Source organism: Camellia sinensis, unplaced genomic scaffold, assembly GCF_055761805.1.
Source record: "Camellia sinensis isolate YWXY unplaced genomic scaffold, ASM5576180v1 Unanchor1, whole genome shotgun sequence".
Taxonomy (NCBI): Eukaryota; Viridiplantae; Streptophyta; class Magnoliopsida; order Ericales; family Theaceae; genus Camellia; species Camellia sinensis.
The window spans coordinates 2,050,052-2,073,479 of record NW_028128987.1 but is presented as its reverse complement, the minus strand read 5'-3'; the positions used below and the strand labels follow the sequence as shown (position 1 = coordinate 2,073,479).

General features: G+C 42.8%; 1 protein-coding gene across 1 annotated transcript; it reads left to right on the top strand.

Annotated features, from left to right (window-relative positions):
- The first annotated feature begins 19,660 nt into the window (after window positions 1-19,660).
- On the top strand, window positions 19,661-20,224 carry LOC145814327 (uncharacterized). The gene has a single exon (XM_082910997.1). It carries the CDS (start codon window positions 19,661-19,663, stop codon window positions 20,222-20,224), a length of 564 nt encoding a protein of 187 aa, XP_082767123.1.
- Window positions 20,225-23,428: the final 3,204 nt, after the last annotated feature.

Genomic DNA, 23,428 nt, shown 5'->3' with positions numbered 1-23,428 from the left:
GGGCCGTGCCGGGCACTAGATCAATAGAGAACTCTATCTCTCGGTGAGGTGGCAAATCCACAAGGTCTTCGGGAAAGACATCTGAATACTCACAAACCACCCTCGGCAACACAAGCTGAGTCTCATCACACTCGCCACTCTCGAAGCTAGCAAGTAGACCACTAAGCTCACTCCGCCCTCGCGAATCATACCCCGGTGGCAAAACACTACCAACCCGGTCTCCCAAGAAATGGAACCACTCCCCGCTCAGGGTGCATAACGTGACCCTCTGGCGGTAGCAATCGATAACAGCCCGGTATGATGATAGCCAGTCCATACCCAAAATAACATCAAAACCCTTCATGGGCATAACTACAAAAGGAAAAGGAAGCCTATGGTCAGCGACCTCTATATCACAACCTCTAACACCTTGTTTCAAGATCAACTCACCACCAATAGGCGATACCACACAAATAGGAGATGCTAACTGTGCCAACTCCAATTCCAAAACAGATGCAAATGCAGCAGATATAAAAGAATGAGATACACCCGTGTCAATCAACACGCTAGCAACCGAGTTGCAAAACAGAAAAGTACCTCTCATTACTGATGGAGCCGGTACTAGATCCTGCACGGTAACAGCGTACACGTGCCCTGTAGGCCCCTGATCCACCTGCTCACCCCTCGGAGCATACGACTGTTGCACTGACTGGGATGACGAAGCTCCCGGATTGGCCCTCGAGGCCTGCACAGACTAAGCTGGCTGAAATCCCTGCGTCTGTCTAGAACCAGACGCCCCTGAAGTAGCACTCAACTGCGGGCAATACCTCTTCAAGTGCCCAGGTTGACCACACTGATAGCAAGACAAGGGCTGACCCCTGCCCTGAGGTCTAGCTGAAGAAGAAGTAGCTCGCTGACCCCCTCCCTTCTGCGGGCAAACCGAAGACTTGTGACCTAGCTGGCCACATGCAAAACAAGTCAAGCTTCCCTGACTACCTCTCCCAGAGCCCGCGCTCGGCACTGGAAAGGTCGATCTAGCCACACCACCCTGAGACTGCTGGGGGTTAGAACCCCTCTGTCTCCTGCTGTCACCCTGACCATCTTGGCTCCTCTTGGAGCCTCTTTGCCCCTCATCCTCCTCTTGCATCATGAGCTCCATATGAGCTGCAGCATCCACTAAGTGTCTATACTCTCGGATGTAAGACCCACCAACCCTCAACTTGAGGCCCCGTCTCAACTTTCGCTCAAACTCATAGCAACGGCGTTCTTCAGACGTCACCAACTCAGGTGCAAACCTGGACAAACTAGTGAAAGTGGCCTCAAACTCTGCCACAGACATACCCTGCTGATTAAGCCGGCTAAACTGATCCCTCAGCTTCTCCCTAGCCACTGCAGATAAGAACCTCTCCTGGAAAGCATTTACAAACGCCTCCCATGTACCACCAACACGAGCCTTCTCGTACTTCCACCATTGACCCGCATCTCCCTTCAGCTGGAAGGATGCCAAGGTCACTTTCAGTGCCCCATCCTCGATGCCAAGCATCTCGAACGTCTTACTCATTTGTTCCAACCACTCGTCAGCCTTCAGTGGCTCCTTTGGATCCCCAACAAACTTATCCGGGTTAGACCGGAAGAACTCCATCTTCAAGAAAGAAGGCCCTGCCTCAGCTACCTGATTTCCAGCTCTGAGAATACCCAAAGCTCCTGCTATCTCTCGTGCCAAAGCACTCATAGCCTGCTGACCCGCTGGCTCGGCCACGTTGGCCTGACCAACTCCCTCTTGTACTGCCGGAACCTCCTCCGGTAAAGGCATCTCCTGCCTACCACGCCTACCGCGTCCTCGTTCTGACATCCTAATAAAGGTAACCAAGACTATTAGCACATTCATAAATGTGCCGAAACCATAACACTCGCGTCCTAATGCATGGACAACTGTAATTCATTCCACGTAAGCACATAAACACATAAGCACTTATGAATTTCATTTCCGAATAATGATAGTCCCGAGGCGTTACTAGAGTTCCGGTTAGAAACAGCATTGATCAAGTGCCTTTCCAACAAGACTCACAGAAACCCAAGGATCCAATCAACATCCTAGAAATTAAATCCCATACCCACATAGTCACATAAGCATGTTATCAATTAGGCACATAGCATATGATTCTACGTCTAAGTCTCTATCAAGTGAGACAAACCCATTGTCATGCTAATCACTTCCCACGTACCCAAAGTATTCGAACCCAGTACGCTCTGATACCAAGTTGTAACGCCCTCAAAATAACAACATTAAACCCATTAATATAGACATGCATTGATATACAAAGCTTCACATTCTTCTATTCATCAGAGTACTTCATTACAAAAGTATTACATGTTAACAACAAAAGCAAATGCCCTACGGGCTTACAGCTTTCCAAGTTAACACTTGGTTACAAAAGAGAGTACTAACTCAATTACATATTAAGCCCTTGGCTTGAATTTACATGTAATACATCAAAAGAAATAAGACAACAAAAGTGTGTCCGCCTCTAGCCTCCCAAGCTAAATCCTTGGAGGTGGCATGCTACTTGAACCTGAAAATGATATTCCCATAAAGGGTGAGCCACAGCCCAGTAGAAATACACTAAACCAAATATGGACAATGACTAAAAAGCAATTGATAGATGGTCAACACTGATACTTTTCCTTATCACACTTTACAGTTTCATGACATACAAGTCCATGTTACAATCCGTTTTCCAATTCCTTTCAAATCTCAATTTATAACCATGGCTCAGAACCTGGCCAAACAACTTATATGAGACAATAACTCATATTAAGCACTTTCCCATTTCACAATAGATAAGCATACTAGCTATATCACACATCAACAGATAAGCATACAAGCTGTATCATCACTTCCACAGATATGCATAAAAGCACTATCACACTTCCAATGACAAGCATATGAGCTCTGTCAACACATTATTAGATAAGCATATGAGCTCTATCTATGGAGTCCATCCCCTATCTCCTCCCAACAACATCCGGTTTAGAGGTCCATCCCCTATCTTCCCCTAAACTGTGGAATACATCCCCTATCTCCTCCAACACACACAATGCATATAAACAATAATTATACACATCACCACACAAAACATAAATTTAATGTATTCTTTCAACCGTCATACTCAATGACACATTCCAGTGATTAGTTCCAGTTTGCCTAATCATCATGCATTGTCTACAACAATCAAGACTATCCTCCACCGATAGCCCAAAGCAGTTATTTCTATACAGAAAATAAATGCAACAATGGATATATAATCAACATTTCAATCAGGTGAGTGATAAATGATCCAACTACACCCTTTAACCCCATATCTTTCCAAACCAATTTCTCATTTCCCATAATTAATTATGCAAATTAATTAACCAATGTAATTAGGGCATTTTCCATAATTAACATTACAACCCTTAGGTTCCATTTTCATTAATGTTTTAACATTAATTTCACCTCTTTCCATGCCAAACATGCATCTAGGTTTCATATAGCCAAAACCCCAACTTTTGTAAAAATTACACCAAGGCCCCCAAACTTTCACAAAATCACCAAACCAACCCCAACATCTCAAAATACTAAAATTTAAAGACAAAGCTCATAAAGAGGAGTAGGATATCCCTACCTCGAAGTTAGAGCCCGGATGGAGAAGAGACCAAAACCAAAAAGCTCCAAAGACCAAGGTTCTCGGATCAAGATGACGCCCTCGACGATCCACACAACTTTTACAAAGGCCGAAGAGAGGGAGGACACTCTAACTAGATCAAACCCTAGAGAGAAGGGAGTTTCTAGAGAGAGAGGCTCTCAAAAATGGTTTTTGGAAAAAGTAGGAGAGAGAAAGAAAAGCAAAAAGTGATTTAAAATCACCCAGCGGATAACTCATATACGTATGACCCGCTCGAGCGGAGAACACAACGCTCGAGCGCCAAGAACAAAAATCTGGAAACGCTCAAGCGCAATAAGGCCCGCTCGAGCGCCAAGACACAAGAATAAAGCACTTCCGCTCGAGCGCGAAAACCAGTCCGCTCGAGCGTAGATTTCCACCTCCCAGAATTTATACCCAGAAAGTACTACCCGCTCGAGCGCCACCAAACCCGCTCGAGCGCCACCGCTCGAGCGTAAACAAACCCGCTCGAGCGTAAAAATCACATCTGCAGAAGTTTTGCAGGAACACGAAATACTGGAGGTGTGCAATCCCCGCTCGAGCGCAAGAAGACCCGTTCGAGCGGACAGCCTAAAAACTGAACAACAAGGAATTGAAACCAAGGTCTAACCAACCTGTAACAACCCTGCTCAAAACATCCTAAAACTCAATCAAGTGGAATTAAAGGATGACAACAAGATAGATACCACTACAAACTTCACGGAACCGAGTCCGAAATACAACAGAACAGTAAAGGGACAACCGGGATCGCTATACCACCGGCTGATGTTTTGTTGCCATCGGCAATGTATATTGCCGGTCGGCATTCTTTGTTGCCGGTCGGCAGTCCATTTTGTCAAATTGGCAATTTTGAGCAACCGACTACTGTTCATCTGCTTTTGCAGATATTTTAACACAGTTGTCTTGCATTTGGCTCCCCTCCGTACACGTGCATGGAGGGATCTCTCTCTTTAGAAGCTTGTCTTGTAAGCTTTACAAGACAAAAAAGCTCTATAAAGAGAGGTCTTCTCTCTTGTTGAGGGGTTAGACATTTTAGACAGCCATTTTAAGGTTTGAGTTCTAGGGTTAGGGTTTGTCTATATCCTAGCTCTATATCTCTCTTCTTGTGTTTAATGTATGTGTTTAGGCTCACTATTGCACACAAACACATAGTGTTACACCTTTTCTTGGTTCTGAAGGACCAGAGGTCTGTTCTTGGAGTTTTGGGGCTGGTTTAAGCTCAAGGAAGCAGCTGGTCCACCATTTGTGAAGAAGGTCTTCAAGGGTAAGAAGTTTGTCCCTTTATTCTCCATTTTTGCATTGTATTTTTACCTACCTTGCAATTGTTTTTGTGTTTAGTATATAACATAAAAAAGTTCTGTTTTTAGGCCCTCTAAATAGTTTGTTTAGAGTGTTTTGTGGTTTGAGGTTGTTTGACCCCCCTTAAGCCTTGTAAGGCTCCATTTTGTGCCATTTTGTGTGAGCTCCGAGACCTTGGTGTTTGGACCTCCTCTCCCAAGAAGGAGAGGGCCACCCCCTCTCCTTGTTGTCCTTGAAAAGGACCATTTTTGGCCTCTTGAGGGAGCACCTAGCTCAGGCTCTTGTTGACCATGCCTTAGCTGATTTTTGTGCTTATTATGTCATAATATGCCTCTGTTTTTAGTTGGTTTTGGTACGCCATGCTTGCTTAGCATACATGCCTTGTAATGCCATTTTGTTGCCTTAACATGCCTTAGGTTGTAAACCATTATTCTAGCATGTTTTAGGCTTAGCCTTGTGAAGCTTTCATGCTTATTTTGCCATGTTTAAGGTCTGTCCATAGTTGTTTGGGTCGACTTTGGCATGCTTAGTATAGCCCCTTTGCATTTTTGGTTTGTTGGCCTTAAGTGTGTGAATGTACAGCATGCATCCTTGCCTTAATTTAGTGGGTTGGGACCATTTGCCATGTTATTTCAGTCCCTTTAACATGCTTGTATGCTTGCCTTGGATGCCTCTTTGAAGCTTTGAAAGCTTGTCTTGCATGCTCCGTGTTTTGGTCATTGTGCATGCTTTTGAATTTGAGCCACTTAGATGCCATCTAGGTGTCCCTTGGATATTGTTTAGGTTCGCATTAGACCTATTTTAAGTCCTCTTAACCTTGTGAGGCTTGGTTCACTTAGTCTTGGTTTAAGCCTCTTGGCTTGTCTTGGGTTTTTGGCTTTGTTTGCATGCCTTGTTTATCTTGTTTAATTGGCTTAGCACCTTTTGTAACATGATTTTCAATGCTTACCTTGCATGCCATTAGTCCATGTTATGCCTCTTTTAAGTGTGCTTGAGAGTTGCCTTTTTGTGCTTGAGTGTTAGCCCTTTAACATGTACATCTGTGTATGTGTGCTTAGTCCTCATTTCATAGCACTTATGGCCACTGTTTTGGGCCTAATTAGAGCTGCCTAAATCATGCTTAAGTCCATCCTTTGCTTGCTTGCATGCTTACCTTGCATGTTTGTTTGCATGCTTGCATGTACATCTTGCACTCCCATGTTGCATCCTTAGCTTGCATGCCTAGGTTGCATTGCATCTAGCATGCATGTCTTGTTCCTTGATCTAGTGATAGGAATCGGGCTTTGGTTTGTTGGTTTGCATTGCATTTGACATCAAAATGTGCACACTTGGTCCCTTGGGCCATCACGCATGGAAATGCGCGATTGATGGTCTGAGAACCAAGGAGCATGTCCCTTTGACTCACTCACATGATAAGGGACATGATTGGTGCACATATGGCTTGAATTGCATTGCCATGCAAAGTTCTGTCCTCTGCTGCTGTCAAACAGGTTCTGCAGGAACTTCTTGCCGATCGACTGCATAGAGTGCCGACTGGCAATAAATCGGTGGCCGATGGATTCATTGTGTGCCGATGGACACCAAATCACAGCCGGTGATGATTCCCTCCAGCCGGTGGCACTCCTCAACATCCAGTAAGCACATCCTGAGACTTTGGTAGTCTTCAGAGGAGTATAGCAGGGAAACAGAGGCAGCTTGTGCATGACAGTGTACTTCTGAGCAGGACCGAGCATGCATTGCATTGGGCGCTCTTCCCGAAGCGGTTTATCTGTTTTCCCTAGATTAGTTAATTTGCTTAGCTGATTAGATGGCCTATAATATTTAATTAGCTTGTAGGTTAATTATCTGTAATATTTATTTGGTCCCTCCGGGCGAGGGAGAATCTGTAATAAGTGTGGGTGAGTGTGTGCATGTCTTCCAACCCCCACTTCTTTCTCTCTTTTACTTACCTGCTTTGATGGTTAATAATAAGACATGTTTATTTTAGCATACCTTATGCTATGCATGCGTGCATCATTCATCAGTATTGCATGCACCGGGCTCGGCGCATCATGCTAACTGTACTAGTATTTCAAAACTAACTTGAATACATGCTACTTGTGTATTTTTACATGTCATTCATAGACTAGCCGAGCCTACTCTAGTGACATTCCGTATGCGTTGCATTAGGCATTTGAACATGGACTTGGATCATACATTGATTGCTAACGAGTTCTTTGTTTTGGCACAAAGTACGATGTAAGTATTTATGCTTTAGCATCCTTGCATGCGTGTGAGTGTTGCCATGATAGCATGATTACCCTGAGGCTAGCTGCTTAAGTGATATAACTGCTTGAATGCCTGTGGGTGAAGGTTGGATTGTCTGAGTTGGAATAGCTCATTGAAATCCGTGTTTTAACCTACTTGCGAGTAGCAAATTCCAAAACGTTTTTCCAAAACAAATCGGATATGCAATGCTTATTCCCAAATTAGGCAATCTAGTCTATACTTGTTTGATGTGCGCATAACATAGTATTTCTAGGCTAATAACCGGAATAAGAACACATAACGTTTTCAAAAACGGATATCATGGTTAGTAGAGGCCGATCTTCGGATCGGGCGAGAAGGGGTGCTCATAGCTGACCTTCTCCAATCGTACCCAAGCTCCCGAGCCGAGGCAACTTTGGTGATGACGGACACGTGGCCTTTGGCACCGAGTCAGGGTTTCCTAAATTCCCCCATAAAAATATTTAGGTGGCGACTCTGTATCTGGCAAAGCAGTCCATGTTTGGCACTTCTTTTCAAAAATCTGTTTCTCAAAACGATTTACCGGATTTGGACTCTTTGGTTCAGATTAAGAACCGTGACACAAATTGAGTCCGAACTGTAGTGAGGCCCCTCGCGGGCGCGTGCTACATAGTCCTTCTGTGCCTCTCCCAATTTAGCTGGCCATTTGACGAAAGGTTCATCGTGTATCTCACTAAGAATTCAGTTGATTGGTTTCTTGAATACCGTGGTAATGGCAGTGCGGACTCTCAACCATCTTTTATCTCGGTCCTCTTCGTTGTCTCGCCTGCCTCGTCCATTCTTGTTTTGACGTTCTACCATATTGATCTTTGCTGTAGTCTTCTTATCTAGTGTTGCTGTTGCACAAGATTTTTCTTTAGCACGGGCGCCATCCTCCTCCACTCGAATATGTTGGTGCACTCTCTCCATCAAGGCTTCCATCATGAGGGGTGGAGTCATTGTAATCGAATCCCTCAATCTGTTTCCTACTAGAAGTCTTCTTTTGTATTGTGCGATGGCGAGATTGGTGGGGCAGTCCCCTATCTAGTTGAACGTCTCCCAGTAGCGACTGTTGTAGGACTTCAGTGTTTCTTTGTCGCCCATGTCAATGGAGAGTAGCTGATCAATCTCCACTGGCGTCTTGGTGTTTGTTCTAAATCTTGTGACGAACGCCTCCGCTAATTGCACCCAAAAGGCTATGCTGCCTTCTAGTAGCCTTTCGAACCAGGTTAAACTTAGGTCGCCAAGGCTGCATGGGAATAAGATGCACATCAAAGCTTCGTTCCGCCGGTATACCGCCATGACCTGGCGAAAGTGGCTTAGGTGCATGTAAGGGTCTGTCTTCCCTTCGTACGTGGTAAATTTAGGCTGGATGAAGCCTGAGGGTAACGGTGCGTTCTCAATCGCCGGAACGAACGACGAGCTATGTAGTCTTGCCAATGCTTTATCTGTTGGTTCGTAGGCAAGGTGCGGTATTGGCATTCCAACCTCGACGCTTCCATGCGTCCGAGGAGCCAACCGTTGAAGGGCTGAAATTTTGTGCGGGCCGCATGCCCTAGCATCCTCCTTCTATCGCGCCCTTTCTTCAAGCACAGTCCGTAAGTCAGACGATCTAGGCAACTCCGTTTGCCTGGATGATGTCTGGTGCGTATGTGAGGGCCGATAGCTACTTCCCTCAGTGTAAGACCTCAATGATCTCGTTCTCTCAGACCTCGAGTAATGAGTTCTGGAGGTCTTTGATTGAGTGTCGCCTGTCTTGAGGCTTCTACTCTCTGCTTGCGATGGCGTGGTATGCCTACCACGATCTTCTGAGAGGCGAGGAGGCGTATTGCCTTTGCGTCCCTCTCCTGTCGCCACCCCTTTTCCCTTGATCTGGCGCTTCATGGCCTCCATGTCCGCCGCCATCTTCTTTATTAGTTCATCTTGCTCTTTTACACAATCCTCCAGAGCTTGAGGGTCGATTCTTCGCCTTTGCCTTTCAGGACTTTGTGAGCGAGAGCGACGGGGGCTGTTGTTCCGCTTCCCCCTTGCATCCCTCCGGGGATTCTGTTGCTGGGGCTCTAAGTCTGCCATGGGAGGGATAGGGGGCAATCCTTCGTGCCTCTCACCCCCCTCTGGGCTTTGTCCGTCAATGGTGGACTGCGGCAAATCTTCATTGTGCACCATTCAATTAGCGAGGGAAACTTGATCAAGAGGTTTTGTTCTTTGTCTGGTATTCCCACAGACGGCGCCAATTGTACGAGAAAGATATAAACCTTCTCGTATAATCCTGTTGATCAAGTTTGCACTCCTCCGTACGTCATCGCTTTACTCCCTAAAAACACAAACGTGAGCTAGCCGGCAGGTGTGTGCCAGATACCTCTCCGATGCCTAAGTCAGCAAAAATAGACAAATAGACAAAGCTCTGTGTATTCGAGAATCAAAGTTGTGTTACCTCTCCATAGATGATGTTATGAGCTTTTATAGGTTCTGCGTGGCACAATTCCTCGTAGGACTCTTACTCCTCCATGTAGAGTCCTCCTAGGAATCACATTCCTGAAAGACAATACTTATCCTTCAACACCCCCCTCACTGCTTAAACCAAGTGAGATGGTTTTACCTAGGTCGGATATCAATACGACCGAGATAACGTGGCCATGCTAAAGCCACAGGCTAGACCGAGCTCCACCTAGCTCGGTTCTTCCTTTCGCAGTGTGTACCTCGGTTTGACGTACTCCAACCAGGCTGTTGAGATCATGCTAACCATACTGAGCTAGGACCGAATTAACCCATAGCATGGTTCTGAGGAAGGCTTAACATACTCTGGCTCAATATGGTATGACCGGGCTAACTGTTACCACGCCGACTGTGGTGACCGAGCTAACCACCAAGCTCTTTCGGACCGGGCTAACTGCAAGGCTCCTCTGGACCGGGATAACAATAAGGCGTTCTCAGGACCAGGCTAACTCCAAGCCCCTGTTTATCCAGCCCTTCTTACCGTGGCCCAATGAACGGTCCATTACCCAGCTCAGCCTAATTTATATATAAATTACCCTCTCAAGATACAAACCCTCTATTTTCGTAGTTGATCTTGGGATTATACACCAAATCAAAGCCCTTCAACTTTTTGTGGTTGATTTTGATGGGCAAACAGACGTCTGCAAGATTATAACCAGATCTGGACACAGATGAGGTTGGCGGTGGTGGTTCGGTGACACTAGAGGAAAGTCCATCATTCGATGTCGTGGCATGGTGACAGAGTTGTGAGGGGCACCGTAGAGGAAGGTGGTGATGTTGATCATTAATTTTGGCGAAGTTGGGGACAAGAGGGCATAGAACATGGCGGCGTTTCCTCAAATCTAGACGTAGATGAGGTCAGTGGTGGTGGTTTAGTGACACCGGAGGAAACTCTGTCTTTCGACGTTGTGGCATGGTAGCGGAGTTGTGTAGGGCTCTCCATCCATGAATGCACTGAGCCATATAAAAGCACTTACTTACTCGCTAACTGTTGTTAGGGCTCAGGCCACTCAATCCGCAGGAGATGATTGGCATGCAATTGATGGAGGCCTTGTCGAGCCTCGATGGTGGAAGACATGGCAGCGTTTCCTTAGATCTGGACGCAGATAAGAGAGAGAGAGGGAGAGAGAGAGAGGGTTTACAGAAGAATGGTTTGATTTAGATAATAATATATATACATGGTAGTTTGGTATGAGCTTGTGAACAAAATATTTTAGAGTTTGTAACTCCAGCAATGATAGGTATCATGAAAAATCTTTCATGAAAATAATCATGAAAGTTTTGTGACCCTTGGATTACACTTAGAATAAAGCACCACACACTAATCAAGGTAATCCAAAGATCATAAATTTTTCATGATCATTTTCATAAAAAAAATTTCATGATCCTTAACTTTTCTCTTGTAACTCTAGACAATGAATATCTATGGACTAAGTGTCCTTTTGGATCTTTATTTTTTTTTATTATTATTTTTATATAAATCAAGATATTTGGTTTGGTGATTGTGTAATACCCTTTGTAATGTGAGAAATCAAGTTCAACTCCTATGAAGAAAAGTTTGATACCTAGTTGGTTGGGTTTTGCTTCATGGGATTGTGGGTTGGTGTATTTTTTTTGTTGATTTTTTAGCTCTATTGTGAACTAGTGGTTTATTTGATGATATAAATATTTCTCATAATGTAATTATTCTCTTATATATTAAAAAAAAAATCTTCATTTTTTATTTTTTGCTTGGTGGGATTGTGGGCTTGGTGGATTTTTTTTTTCTTTTTTTTTTTTTTTTGATTTCGTAGCTCCATTGTGAACTAGTGATTTATTTGATAATGTAAATATTTCTTATAATGTAATTATTTTCTTATATATTAAATATATGTATTTTTATTTTTTATTTTTTGCTTGGTAAGATTGTTGGCTTAGTGGATTTTTTTTTGTTGATTTTCTATCTCCATTGTGAATTAGTGGTTTATGTGATGATACAAATATTTCTCATAATATAATTACTCTCTTATATATTAAAAGAAAATTTGGTAGTGTTTGGTAGAGTTTTAGAATTATGATTTGAGAATAGAATTGTATTTTGAGTTTGTGAGTTTTGGAATTATGATTTGATTGTAGAAAATTTGTTTAGTTATAAGTTTTGAAAAAAGTTTTGAATTGAGTTTAAAATTTTTGATGTGGCATATGATATTTGATTCAAAAACTTACAACTCATAACCAAATACACAACCCAAAATTCTATTCAAAACTCATAAAAAAATTTAAAAAAAATTTCAAAAATATTAACAGGTGCAAAAAAAAAAAAAAAAAAAAAGTTAGAACGTCCGGCGGGACGTCTAGGACGATGACCGGGTAGACGTGTTTTTAACCGTGGGTGTGAAATCAATTTTTGAAAGCTCTCACCAAATACCACAGGGTTTATTTTTTATTTTCCGCAGTTGAATCTTTAAAATGGTGTAGAAGTGTAAGGTCTCTTCTTTAATCCATCATTATTATACATCAATATGAGAAAGTTCCATATCAACCTTGCTAGGGAAAATTAGTTTTCCTAGCTCCTTTTTTTTTTTTTCACTTTAAAGATTTAGATTGTAGGTTTTTATTTTAAGTAATGCTAGGTATAATGAAAGAAATACCATAAAATGTTTCATGAAATTTTTTCATTTTTTAATTAGTGTATGGTGTTTTATTGTGAGTGCAATCGAAAGGTGTAAAATTTTTATGAAGTTTTTCATAATACCTAACATTACTCTTCTATTTTATTAGGCCTAATCGAGGCTCCATTTAGCAAGTGATCAAAAAAAGTCAAAAAAATTAGAACTAAATAAAAATAAATAGGTCGATCAAATAGCCAAATTTTAAGGAAAAATCATTACTAATGATCTAAGACTATATATATTGATGTATAGAACTACTATCTATTTGCTGAATAGATATACCGATTAACAAAATCATTATTATACTTAACAATAAAACATTTATAAATATCTTATTTTGTACATAACTAAAATATAGGGTTGTGGGAGCCAAATATCAGTTCATGCAGGAATGCCAAATGAATTTGAAGAAAATCAGGATATATGCTAGTCAGCTCCGCCCAGGGGGATCCTAAAGCCGAATAGATAAATCGTCCATAGAACCAAATGAACAAGAAGCCGAGTGGGAATTGTCATACGACAGAAGGGCCGAATGAGCAATCATGCGATGGATTAAGGGTGGGCCCGACCCTAGGGCCCAGAAGTGAATATAAATAGAGGAACATCCAAAGAGAGGTATGTGAGAACAGACTAAAGAAACTTAAGACACAAGCAAACGAGAGACATATACTAACTTGTCCGTCGGAGTGCTAATTCCGGCACCCCCGACCGGAATATTAATTCCTTTTTTAGGTGGCAATCAGAGGATCAGGAGTGTCCTTCAAGATCCAAGGGTATTTCCAAACCACTTCTCCACATTGGCGCCGTCAGTGGGAATACTTAAGCATATCCATGGCGGGTGTCACAAAAGATCCTCCGATAGTCACTGACGAAACTACGCCAAGAGACGACTTCACTCCAAGAAACATGCTTGGACCGGAGAATATCGCCACAGAGGGGCCTTGAACTTCGATTCAGTGGCTCAAACCTTATCCTCAACTTTAATGCATGAGAAAATGCAGACGATTATAGATCAAGCAAAGAAAAATGAACAGTGGCTGGAGAACATGATGGCTGAGAACGAGTGCCTGCGCCAGGATTTGGCCTTGGAGGTGGTGAAATCCCAACAAGCCGCATGCTAAGACCGGGTTCGACCTTTGGAAAAGAAAGATGGCCGACGACGTTGACTTCGAAAACGTAATAATGACAGTGACTTTGACTCACCATCTCCAGAGCCTAGAAAGAAATGATAAGTTGATGTATCCAACTCATCTGAAGGAAGTCTGTATGTATAGCATAAACGAGGGAGGAGCAATGACTCAAATGAGGAAGATAAGCATGACCCCTTTGTGGAACGAATTGCGACGGCTGTATTACCCAAAAAGTTCAAAGCACTGTCGTTCACCCTCTACGACGGAAAATCGGACCCTACCAATCACATTCGTCATTATAAGCAAGCAATGATGCTCCATGCTGACGACGAAGCCCTCATGTGTTGAATATTTCTAAGCAGTCTGGGACTACTGGCCGTCAGGTGGTATTATAAACTAGAGCCGGCATCAATTAAGAGCTTCCACCAACTCCAAAAGTCATTCAGGGCGAGATTCATCACTAAGGAGATCCAATCGAAGCAAGCTGATTCTCTCTGGGCCATGCAAATTAAACCGGAAGAAACTCTTTGTGAATATTCGGCCCGCTATTGGGAGTGCTTTAATCTGGTAGATGATGCTTGCAATGACTCCACGTCCATTACCGCCTTTAAGATAGGATTGCATCCTGATATTCCTCTCCGCAGTTCATTAACCAGACGGCCCCCCCAAAACAGTTTGGCCGTTAATGAAGAAGGTCGAAGAATAGTGCACAGTCGAAGACGATGGCCTGCAGGTAAAGACCGGACATAAAGCCGTTGAGATGGCCACGTCGGGAATTGTTTAGCTGATTAGCGTCGTGCCATCAAGAAGCCCCGAGCCGCGGAATCAAGCTAAACGAGACAAAAGACGTGACTCGCGCCAATCAAACGATCAATGTTCACATCAAGTTAATGAACAGTATCAAGTGGATATAGCAGGCGCACAAGGTGCTCAGGCAAGAAATAAACAGAGGTAACAGAGCCGATCAGTAAGATTCTGTCGAAAGTTCAACACCTTCCGTTCTTTAAGTGGCCGCCCAAGATGACGGGACCTCCCGATGCAAGAAGACGGGATAAACAGTGTGAGTATCATAAAGACCATGGTCACGACACCGATAGTTGTTATGCACTAAAGGATCACCTGGAAGAGTTGGTGCAAGACGGCCATCTTACGCAACACGTCTGAAAGTACAATCCAACAAATACAGTAGCTCTACGACTGGAGTCACCTCCTCTTAGTGTAATTCATATGATATATAGCTTGCCGACGTCATCCGAGGTGCGTACAATTCAGTTGCAGTCTAGCCCCCATAGCCCAATCACACCAGCGAAATGGCCCCATGAAACTAAAAAGATTTTTTTCGATGATAGTGACTTAGTTGGAGTAACTCACCCCCACATTGATCCCCTCCTCATCGAGCTACGTATAAACAGATTCACCATGAAGCGTGTTCTCATTGACCAGGGCAACACTTCGGAAATAATGTATTACAAAACTTTTGTCAAACTTGGCTTCACCAACTCGGACCTGTCTCCGACTGATTACCCGTTATTCGGCTTTAATGCTAACCCAAAGTATCCTTTGGGCAAAATCACACTACCAGTACGGGCGGGCACCAGATCAGTAGATGTAGAATTTATGGTTATCAAGCTTCCTTCGCCGTATAATCTCATCATGGGAAGAACTTTGTTACATACAATGCAAGCCATGCCAAGCACCTACCATCAACTACTTCATTTTCCGACTAAGTACGGTATCGAACAAATTCGCGGCTCTCAGAAATTGGCACAGGCATGCTATCTTGCTGCAAAGATACCAAGGGAGCTAAAAGTGCATTCAATTGAGGTACCAAATAGGGAGAGCCTCGAAGACATTGGGAAGATCCCAAGTGAAAAGGTAACCGAAGCCCTGGATCAAGTTGAAATTGACGAAAATCTTGACAAGTTCTTCATGATCGGCGCTTCCTTGGATAAAGTTGAAAGGCAGGAGTTAATATCCACCTTACTCGGCAATGTTGATGTGTTTGCATGGTCACCATACGAGATGCTAGGAGTGGATCCATCTGTGGCCCAATACCGCTTAAACGTTGATCCGAAATGTAAGCCAATTATTCAGAGAAGTTGGCGATGTGAGGCCCCTAACTTTTGTAAACCTTATTAGGTCCCTAAATTTTGAGTTATTATAATAAAGCCCTTAATTCGTTGATTATTCGCAAATTAAACCCTAGAACCGAAAACGCATCACAGACGAACCCATACAAACCCTAATCGACCCTAGAAGCATAGAAATCATTTCTAACACTCTAATATTAATTATTTAACTCTCAAATTTTAGATTAATCGCTCTAAACCTTAACTTTCGGTTTTTACAGGTTGCGTTCGGTTATTTACCTTTAAATTCAAAACAAGATAATACAAATCGAATTATTTTTCCTAAAACTAATTTATTAACTCTACACTTGAAATAGATACTTTAATTGAGCCCAAGCCCTCACATTTTTATTAAATCACAAATTGACTCCAAACAAGTATCATTATATATTTATATATACACTTGTATCCTAAAATCTTTTTTAAAACATTTTCTTTTACAAATTCCAACAATTGTACACAAAATAAAAAATAAAATATAAAACAAGTCCATCAATTCACCATCACATGGCTAGCCATCACCATTGTAGGTGTAATGAATGTACTATGAGACAATTTTTCATGATTTAAGGAAGAAAAATCATTGACATGGTACAAACTTTTATATACATGTATATAAGCAACTAGGTTGGTTTGATTAGGAGGACAACCCTAACTAGATCATATTTAGGAACCTAATTAAGACCTTTAATCCTCTACTATTCCATTGAATTTAAACTAAATCCAAACTATCCAATCCAATTCCAACCAAGGGGCATTTAGGACCTTTCGCACCAAATTCATTATATAAACAACCCCTCCCCTAGCATTTTACATACAAGAACAATACTTATACACATTATATTTAGCTGAGAGAGAATAAAGGAAGGAGGGTGAGCTTGGTAGAAGAGAGAAGAGCAAGAAAAAGTTTGCTAGCAATTCCAACAACCCTCAAGTAAGCCATAACACAACTCTCTCTTCCATTTTCCTTTTTCAAATACATGTTATTAGAAGTTTAAAATGGTATTTTCAGATGTGTTATAATGGTATTCTTGTGTCAAAAATGAAAGGAGTTGAGCCTTAATTCTACCTTTCTTCTATTTCTCTTAATCGGTATAAGACTACATTTCTCCCTATCATTCTCTCAACTTTTCAAAGGCACACCTTCACCTTAAATTTATGAGTTTAATACATATTATTTAGCATGTTTTCATCACAATATAAGTGAAGAATTTCCCCTAGTTGACCTATTTTCTCACCATCTTTCTATTTTCAAAAACTGTGCCAAAAAAATCTGTTTTACAGCCACCTTACAAAAATTGTAAAAAAATGTATAAAAATATTATGGACCTAAATTTTATGTCAAAATATTTCTTAAGGAGTTATCTTTCAAAGAAAATTGATTTCATTGAAAACGAGTGAGCGGTTTGTGAGAAAATCTAATTTTTGTAACGGTCGACGAATCTGGACAGAACTGGAGTATTTCTGAAATAACTACAAACCTGAAAAAGCTATTCCATTTCCAAAAAAATGTTATGAAAACTAGATAAAATTCCCTACGAACCATAGGAAGGTCGGGCTCTAGAAAAATTTGAAATAGCCCTCTTGAGTATAATCTTTAGGTAGTACTGAATCTGGAAATTCTGTTTTCATTAGTGTTTTATGCTCTTGTGTTAATGAATATGCTTATTAATTTATGATCATGTCTCGATATGATATTTCACATGTCATAGGTTTATGTATCTTATTTTAATCCTTCAATGGTGCTCACACTTATGCAAATCTGGAAATTATATTCACGTGCGAATTTATTCCCTTAAGTACTTGAATATGCCTAGAGCTACTTATGCCTATCTTCATATGTGAATCTCATGTATTGTAACCTTATTTCCTTCGATTTGTACTATTTAGTTGTTCAAACTTGTGCAATAGATGTTGTTTCAAGAGAATGTCCTAACTCAGACTTAAATTATCTAACTCAATGGGAAACTTAATGGGTGCTAATGGGTTGCGAATTTTTGGACAAGATTACTAAGATATTGATTGGTTGACGGGATGCGTTCCCTATTTGGAAGTTAAAGTCTTGTGCATGTGGTTTTCGGAACCCTTGAACGGAGCGGTTGTATTCGGACCCTAGGTATTTGGTTTAAGGAGGGATTTGGGCAAGGCCCATTATTACCGTATCTTTTGAGGCCCTGCGATTGGCGCTACGCGGTATATAACCGTTGATAGACATCCGAGGTTAGTTCTGCAACAAAGCAGCAAAAAAGGGGGCCTACTGAATAATCCGTGTCCGATTCTTGTGGTTGGGAGGACGAAGTCTCTTTGGGGAATTTCTAGATTTCTAACATCTAACCTTGTAATCCTTTATTATTGAATGATTATCATGCTTCATTACTTGCTTGTTATAATTGTGATGGTGTATTGGATTGGGAAAAAAGAGATGGGATCTGTGTGCGTTTACTGGGCATTCAAAGCTCATGGCGTTTCATGCCAGGTATGGAAGAAATGTACGAAGCCAACAAAGAGTCAAAGACATTTGAAGACTAAAGTTTTCCTTAGAGAAAGTTTGGAACCATTTCGCTCATTAGTCTAATTGTGCTTCTATTTGTTCTTTTTGGATTAAAATAGTAATGGAACTCGTTTTGTAAATTTAAAATTTGAGACGCTGTAATTATTATTTACTTTGTAAACCTATGCCTATCTCTGCGTTGCTTATGAGACCTTGCGTCAATGCCTTTTAAGATCTGTCAAAAGGGTGGTGCGCCACCTAAGAAAGCTGGACTTAAAAAGAATGCTAACTTGACTCCTCCGGTGATCTGGGATCTTGCTTGGTTATTGGCCATAGGACTCATTAGTGCCGTTTTCTAAACTCCTAACCTTAGATAAACCCTGTATTTAATTGATAATATATTCTCTGAAGTTCGATATTTTTGGGGTGTCACAGGCGGTCAACCGCAAAGCATACTTCGGCCGTTGTTGAAAAAGTAGATCAGTTACTTGACGCCAGGGTGATTCGTGAAGTAACCTATCCCATATGGTTGTCCAATATTGTGGTTGTAAAGAAGAAGAATGGCTCTTGGCATGTTTGTGTGGATTTCACATACTTAAACAAAGCTTGTCCCAAGGACTGTTTTCCCATGCCCAGAATAGACCAACTCGTAGATGCAATGCCACATCATTAACGCATGAGCTTCTTGGATGCCTACAGGGACTACCATCAAATCGCCATGCATCCGAAGGACCAAGAAAAGACCGCATTTCTTACCTCAGGAGGAACATATTGCTACATGGTCATGCCTTTCGGGTTGAAGAATGCAGGGGCAACTTACCAAAGACTAGTGACTGCCATGTTCAAGGAGCAGGTCGGCCGTACCATGGAAGTATACATCGACGATATGGTGGTCAAATCAAGGGAAAAACACGCCTATCTAGCCGATTTGGCAGAGACATTCGGCATCCTTCGAAAGTACAAGATGAAATTGAACGCCTCGAAGTGTGCATTCAGCATCAGATTCGACAAATTTCTGGGCTACATCGTTAACCACCGCGAAATCGAAGCCAATCCGAGCCAAATAACGGCAATTCTAGAGCTTGGATCCCCTTGGTCAGTCAAAAAGGTTCAAAAGCTGATGGGAATGGCCGCCGCGCTCAACAGGTTTATCAACCGTTCCACAGATCGCTACCTACAACTCTTTCATACACTTCGGCAAGGCAGAGCATTTAAATAGACCCCCGAGTGCCAGGCTGCTTTGGACAGCTTGAAGTCTTATCTCCGACTAGTACCACTCTTGGCAACACCTACGGCAGGCAATCCGCTCATTTTGTATCTAGTAGTATCCGACCGGGCGGTCAGCGCCGTATTGTTAAAAAAAGAACTTGGGGAGCAGCGACCAGTTTACTATGTAGCAATGCAATGGCCGACGCCGAAACACGTTACCTTCATTAGAAAAGCTTATCCTTGCTCTCGTCATGGCTACAAGAAAACTGATGCACTACTTTTAGGGGGGCATACCATTAGGGTACGGATGGAATATCTCCTACAGTCAGTGTTCCGCAGCACGGAAGGGTCTGGGTGTGTTTCGAAATGGGCTCTCAAACTCGGCCAATATGATATCCAGCTTCTACCTAGAACTTCCATTAAGGGGCAAGTGCTTGCCGACTTTGTAGCCAAATTCACAGGATCCCTCGCCGACTTAAAGTCTGATCAAGTGCAATCTAAGCCCAACTGGAGAATGTATGTTGGAGATGTTTGTCAGATGTATTGTGACGGGTCATCCAACCAACGTGGCAGTGGGGCTGGCATAATAATTATGACCCTCGAAGGGGTGATAATAGAACAGGTTGTCAAACTGGGCTTTGATGCATCAAACATTGAGGCCGAATATGAAGCATTGTTAACCGGCCTACGGAATACATTTCACCTTGGTGCGCGGCATCTATTTGTTTTCTGTGACTCAAAGCTAGTAATCAACCAGTTGAAAGCGGAATATGCAGAAAAAAATGACCGCATGGCAGCTTATATGAAAACGATGAATTCTTTGCTTGCAAAATTTGATCACCATGAACTGAATCAAATAACCGGAGATTAGAACATGCATGCGGATGCCCCGGCTTGCCTAGCCTCTGCCATCAACTCAGAAGTTAAGCAGACAATCGAAGTAGGGTCCATCCCTGAGTCGAGCATTGCCTCTTCAGAATCAGTTCAGATCAACGTTATTGAACTAGGTCCAAGTTGGATAGACCCTATCGCTACATTCCTAACCTCAGAGCAGCTCCAGAAGAATAAAAAAGAGGCACACAAACTGCGAAACAAAGCCCTCCGATACTACTTGGATCCGCAGGGGAAGCTTTACAAAAAGTCTCTCTCTGGGCCGTACTTAGAATGTGTTCACCCAGATAAAGTCGAGGAACTATTGTCCAAAATACACGAAGGCAGTTGTGGTGCCTATTCGAGCAGACGTTCTTTGGCCCATTGAGCTGTAACGCAGGGGTACTATTGGCCGACCATGCGAACCGATGCCGAGTGTTATGTCAAGAAATGTGAACAATGCCAGACGTTTTCCCCCTTAACTCATCTGCCTGCCGAGGATATCACTAGTCCTTTGTCGTTCGCTCAATAGGGGCTTGATATCGTCGGACCATTACCACGGGCTCCTGGGAACAAGCGATTCTTAATTGTCGCGACGGACTATTTCACAAAATGGGTCGAAGCGGAGGCACTAACACATATTCGAGATGCCGACATTAAGCGTTTTGTATGGAAAAACATCATAATGAGATTCGGCATACCAAGAGCGCTTGTTTCAGACAACAGTACCTAGTTTGATTATGGCGTGTATCGAGAATTATGCAACACTTATGGTATCCGGCCTTACTTTTCCTCGTCGGCTTACCCACAAAGCAACAGTCAAGCGGAGGCCACCAACAAAGTTATTCTGGACGGCATTAAGAAAAGGCTGGAGAAAGCTAAGGGCAGATGGGTCGAAGAGTTGCCCAGCGTGCTGTGGGTTATCGCACTACTCCAAGGCGATCCACTGGAGAAACGCCGTTTGCTCTATGCTTCAGAACCCAGGCAATCATCCCCCTGGAGATCGGCCTTCCAACTTTGAAATCAAAGGTTTTTGACATGGGCCGAAATGACATGATGTTGGCCTTGGACTTGACTCTGATTGAAGAATGCTGAGACTGTGCCTTTGCTTCCATGGCACGGTACCAGCAACAGCTTCCTAAATCGTATAATCAATGTGTACAGCTACATCGTTATACACCAGGAGAATTGGTCCTCAAGAAAGTGCTTCCCGCTGCTAGGAATCCCGTTGATGGAAAGTTAGGTCTAACTGGGACGGCCCCTATCAGATTGACTCAATCGCAGGGACAAGGGCATATCGGTTCAAAGACATGGATGGAAGAAGTTTGCTGCATCCCTGGAATTCCACACACTTGTGCAAATTTTATCATTAAGCAAACTTGTACGTCATGACAGCTTGTTTTGAATTTTCGTCGTGTACATCTTTCATTTTTCCAATGCAATGCTTTTTCTTTCATCTTATGAGTTATATTGTAACAATAAGCCTCTGAATTTGGAGCACCTTTCGTTGATATCACGATTGGCCAAAAAAGAAAAGCCTCCGAATTCGGAGCCCCATGTGTAAATGACACACTTGGGCCGAATAAGCTTCCGAACTCGGAGTGCCCTTTATGGATATCACGATTAGCCAACAAAATAGAAAAGCCTGCAAATTCAGAGCCCCATGTGTGAATAACACGCTTGGGCCGAATAAGCCTCCGAATTCAGAGCGCCCTTCGTAGATAACATGATTGGCCAAAAAAGAAAATCCTTCGAATTCGGAGCCCCATGTGTAAATGACACGCTTTGGCCGAATAGGCCTCCGAATTCGGAGCACCCTTCGTGGATATCATGATTGGCCAACTCAAAATGCCTCCGAATTCGGAGCCCCATGTGCAAATGACAAGCTTGGTCAGAATAAGCCTCTAAATTTGGAGCGCCCTTCGTGGATATCACGATTGGCCAAAAAAGAAAAGCCTCTGAATTCGGAGCCCCATGTGTAAATGACATGCTTGGGCCGAGTAAGCCTCCGAATTTGGAGCGCCCTTCATGGATATCACGATTGGCCAACTAAAAAAGCCTCCGAACTTGAAGCCCTATGCGTGAATGACATGTTTGGGCCGATTAAGCCTCCGAATTCAGAGGGTCCTTCGTGGATATTGCGATTGACAAGCACAAATGCAATTGACAGATAATAGATGGTCATGACTTAACATTGATTGAAACAATATATAGACATTCAAAATAATTTTTTTTTATTAAATAGATCGTGAGTACATGATTTACATAAAAGCGGAACAATGTACATAAAAATTATTTGGCTCCATCTTCGCCATCAGTCTTCTCGACGTCGAAAGCCTCAAACGGAAAAGTATAGCTCTGATATAAAGGTGACGCCGGATCAATGCCCGTGGCCTGGAGAGCCTTGATCTATCCGTGCTTAAATCCACGATTTTTGCATCGACAGACTTCCTTGGCTAGTTTTTCCTTCGTCTTGTCTATTCCAATTTTTTGGCCGCCATGGAAGCCTTTTTCATAGGACCTGGTCTTTGCAGCTTCTATTGCGACCATACTCATCATTTCTCGGTCGGCAATCGCGTGATCCAAAATTTGTCAGTTTACTCGTTCCGCGACAATTGGGTTCACTTTACTCGCAGACTGAGTTCAGAGGTGTTAGCTTTCCTCAGCTCATTTTCGGCCTTCTCTGTTCGAGCTTCCAAGCAATGAATGCGACCTTCCTTCTGTTCTATCTCTCTTCGCATGGCATGAAGATGCATACCGATTTCATAAGAGGTATATAGCCCCTTTATTGCTGCATGGACTCCCTCCCGAAAAACTTCAAAATCAAGTCGGCCGACTATCGACTGCTGGACTTCTGGCGAAAAAATCATTCGAGCAAACTCAACTGTCATGTTTGGATCGCGGATAATTGAATCCGCTGTCATCATCGATTTGTTCCCAACAAAGACTGAAAAACTCAACGGGCGCAGTGCCCTACTGGTTTCGCCTCGCAAGCTGGAGGAGTTACCTCGTTGCTGCTTCTCTTTCCTAGGTGACCTACTTCGACGATGTAGGGAGTGATGCCTCTCACGCTCTCCCGACGTCCTACTCCCCGTGCGCATAGGCTCGCCACCTCAATTCATCTCTGAGTCGAACTCAACAAGTGTCCTACCCTCCCCTCTGCTGTTGAAAAATAGTCTTCTCGACATCAAAGTTCGTCTAGCTT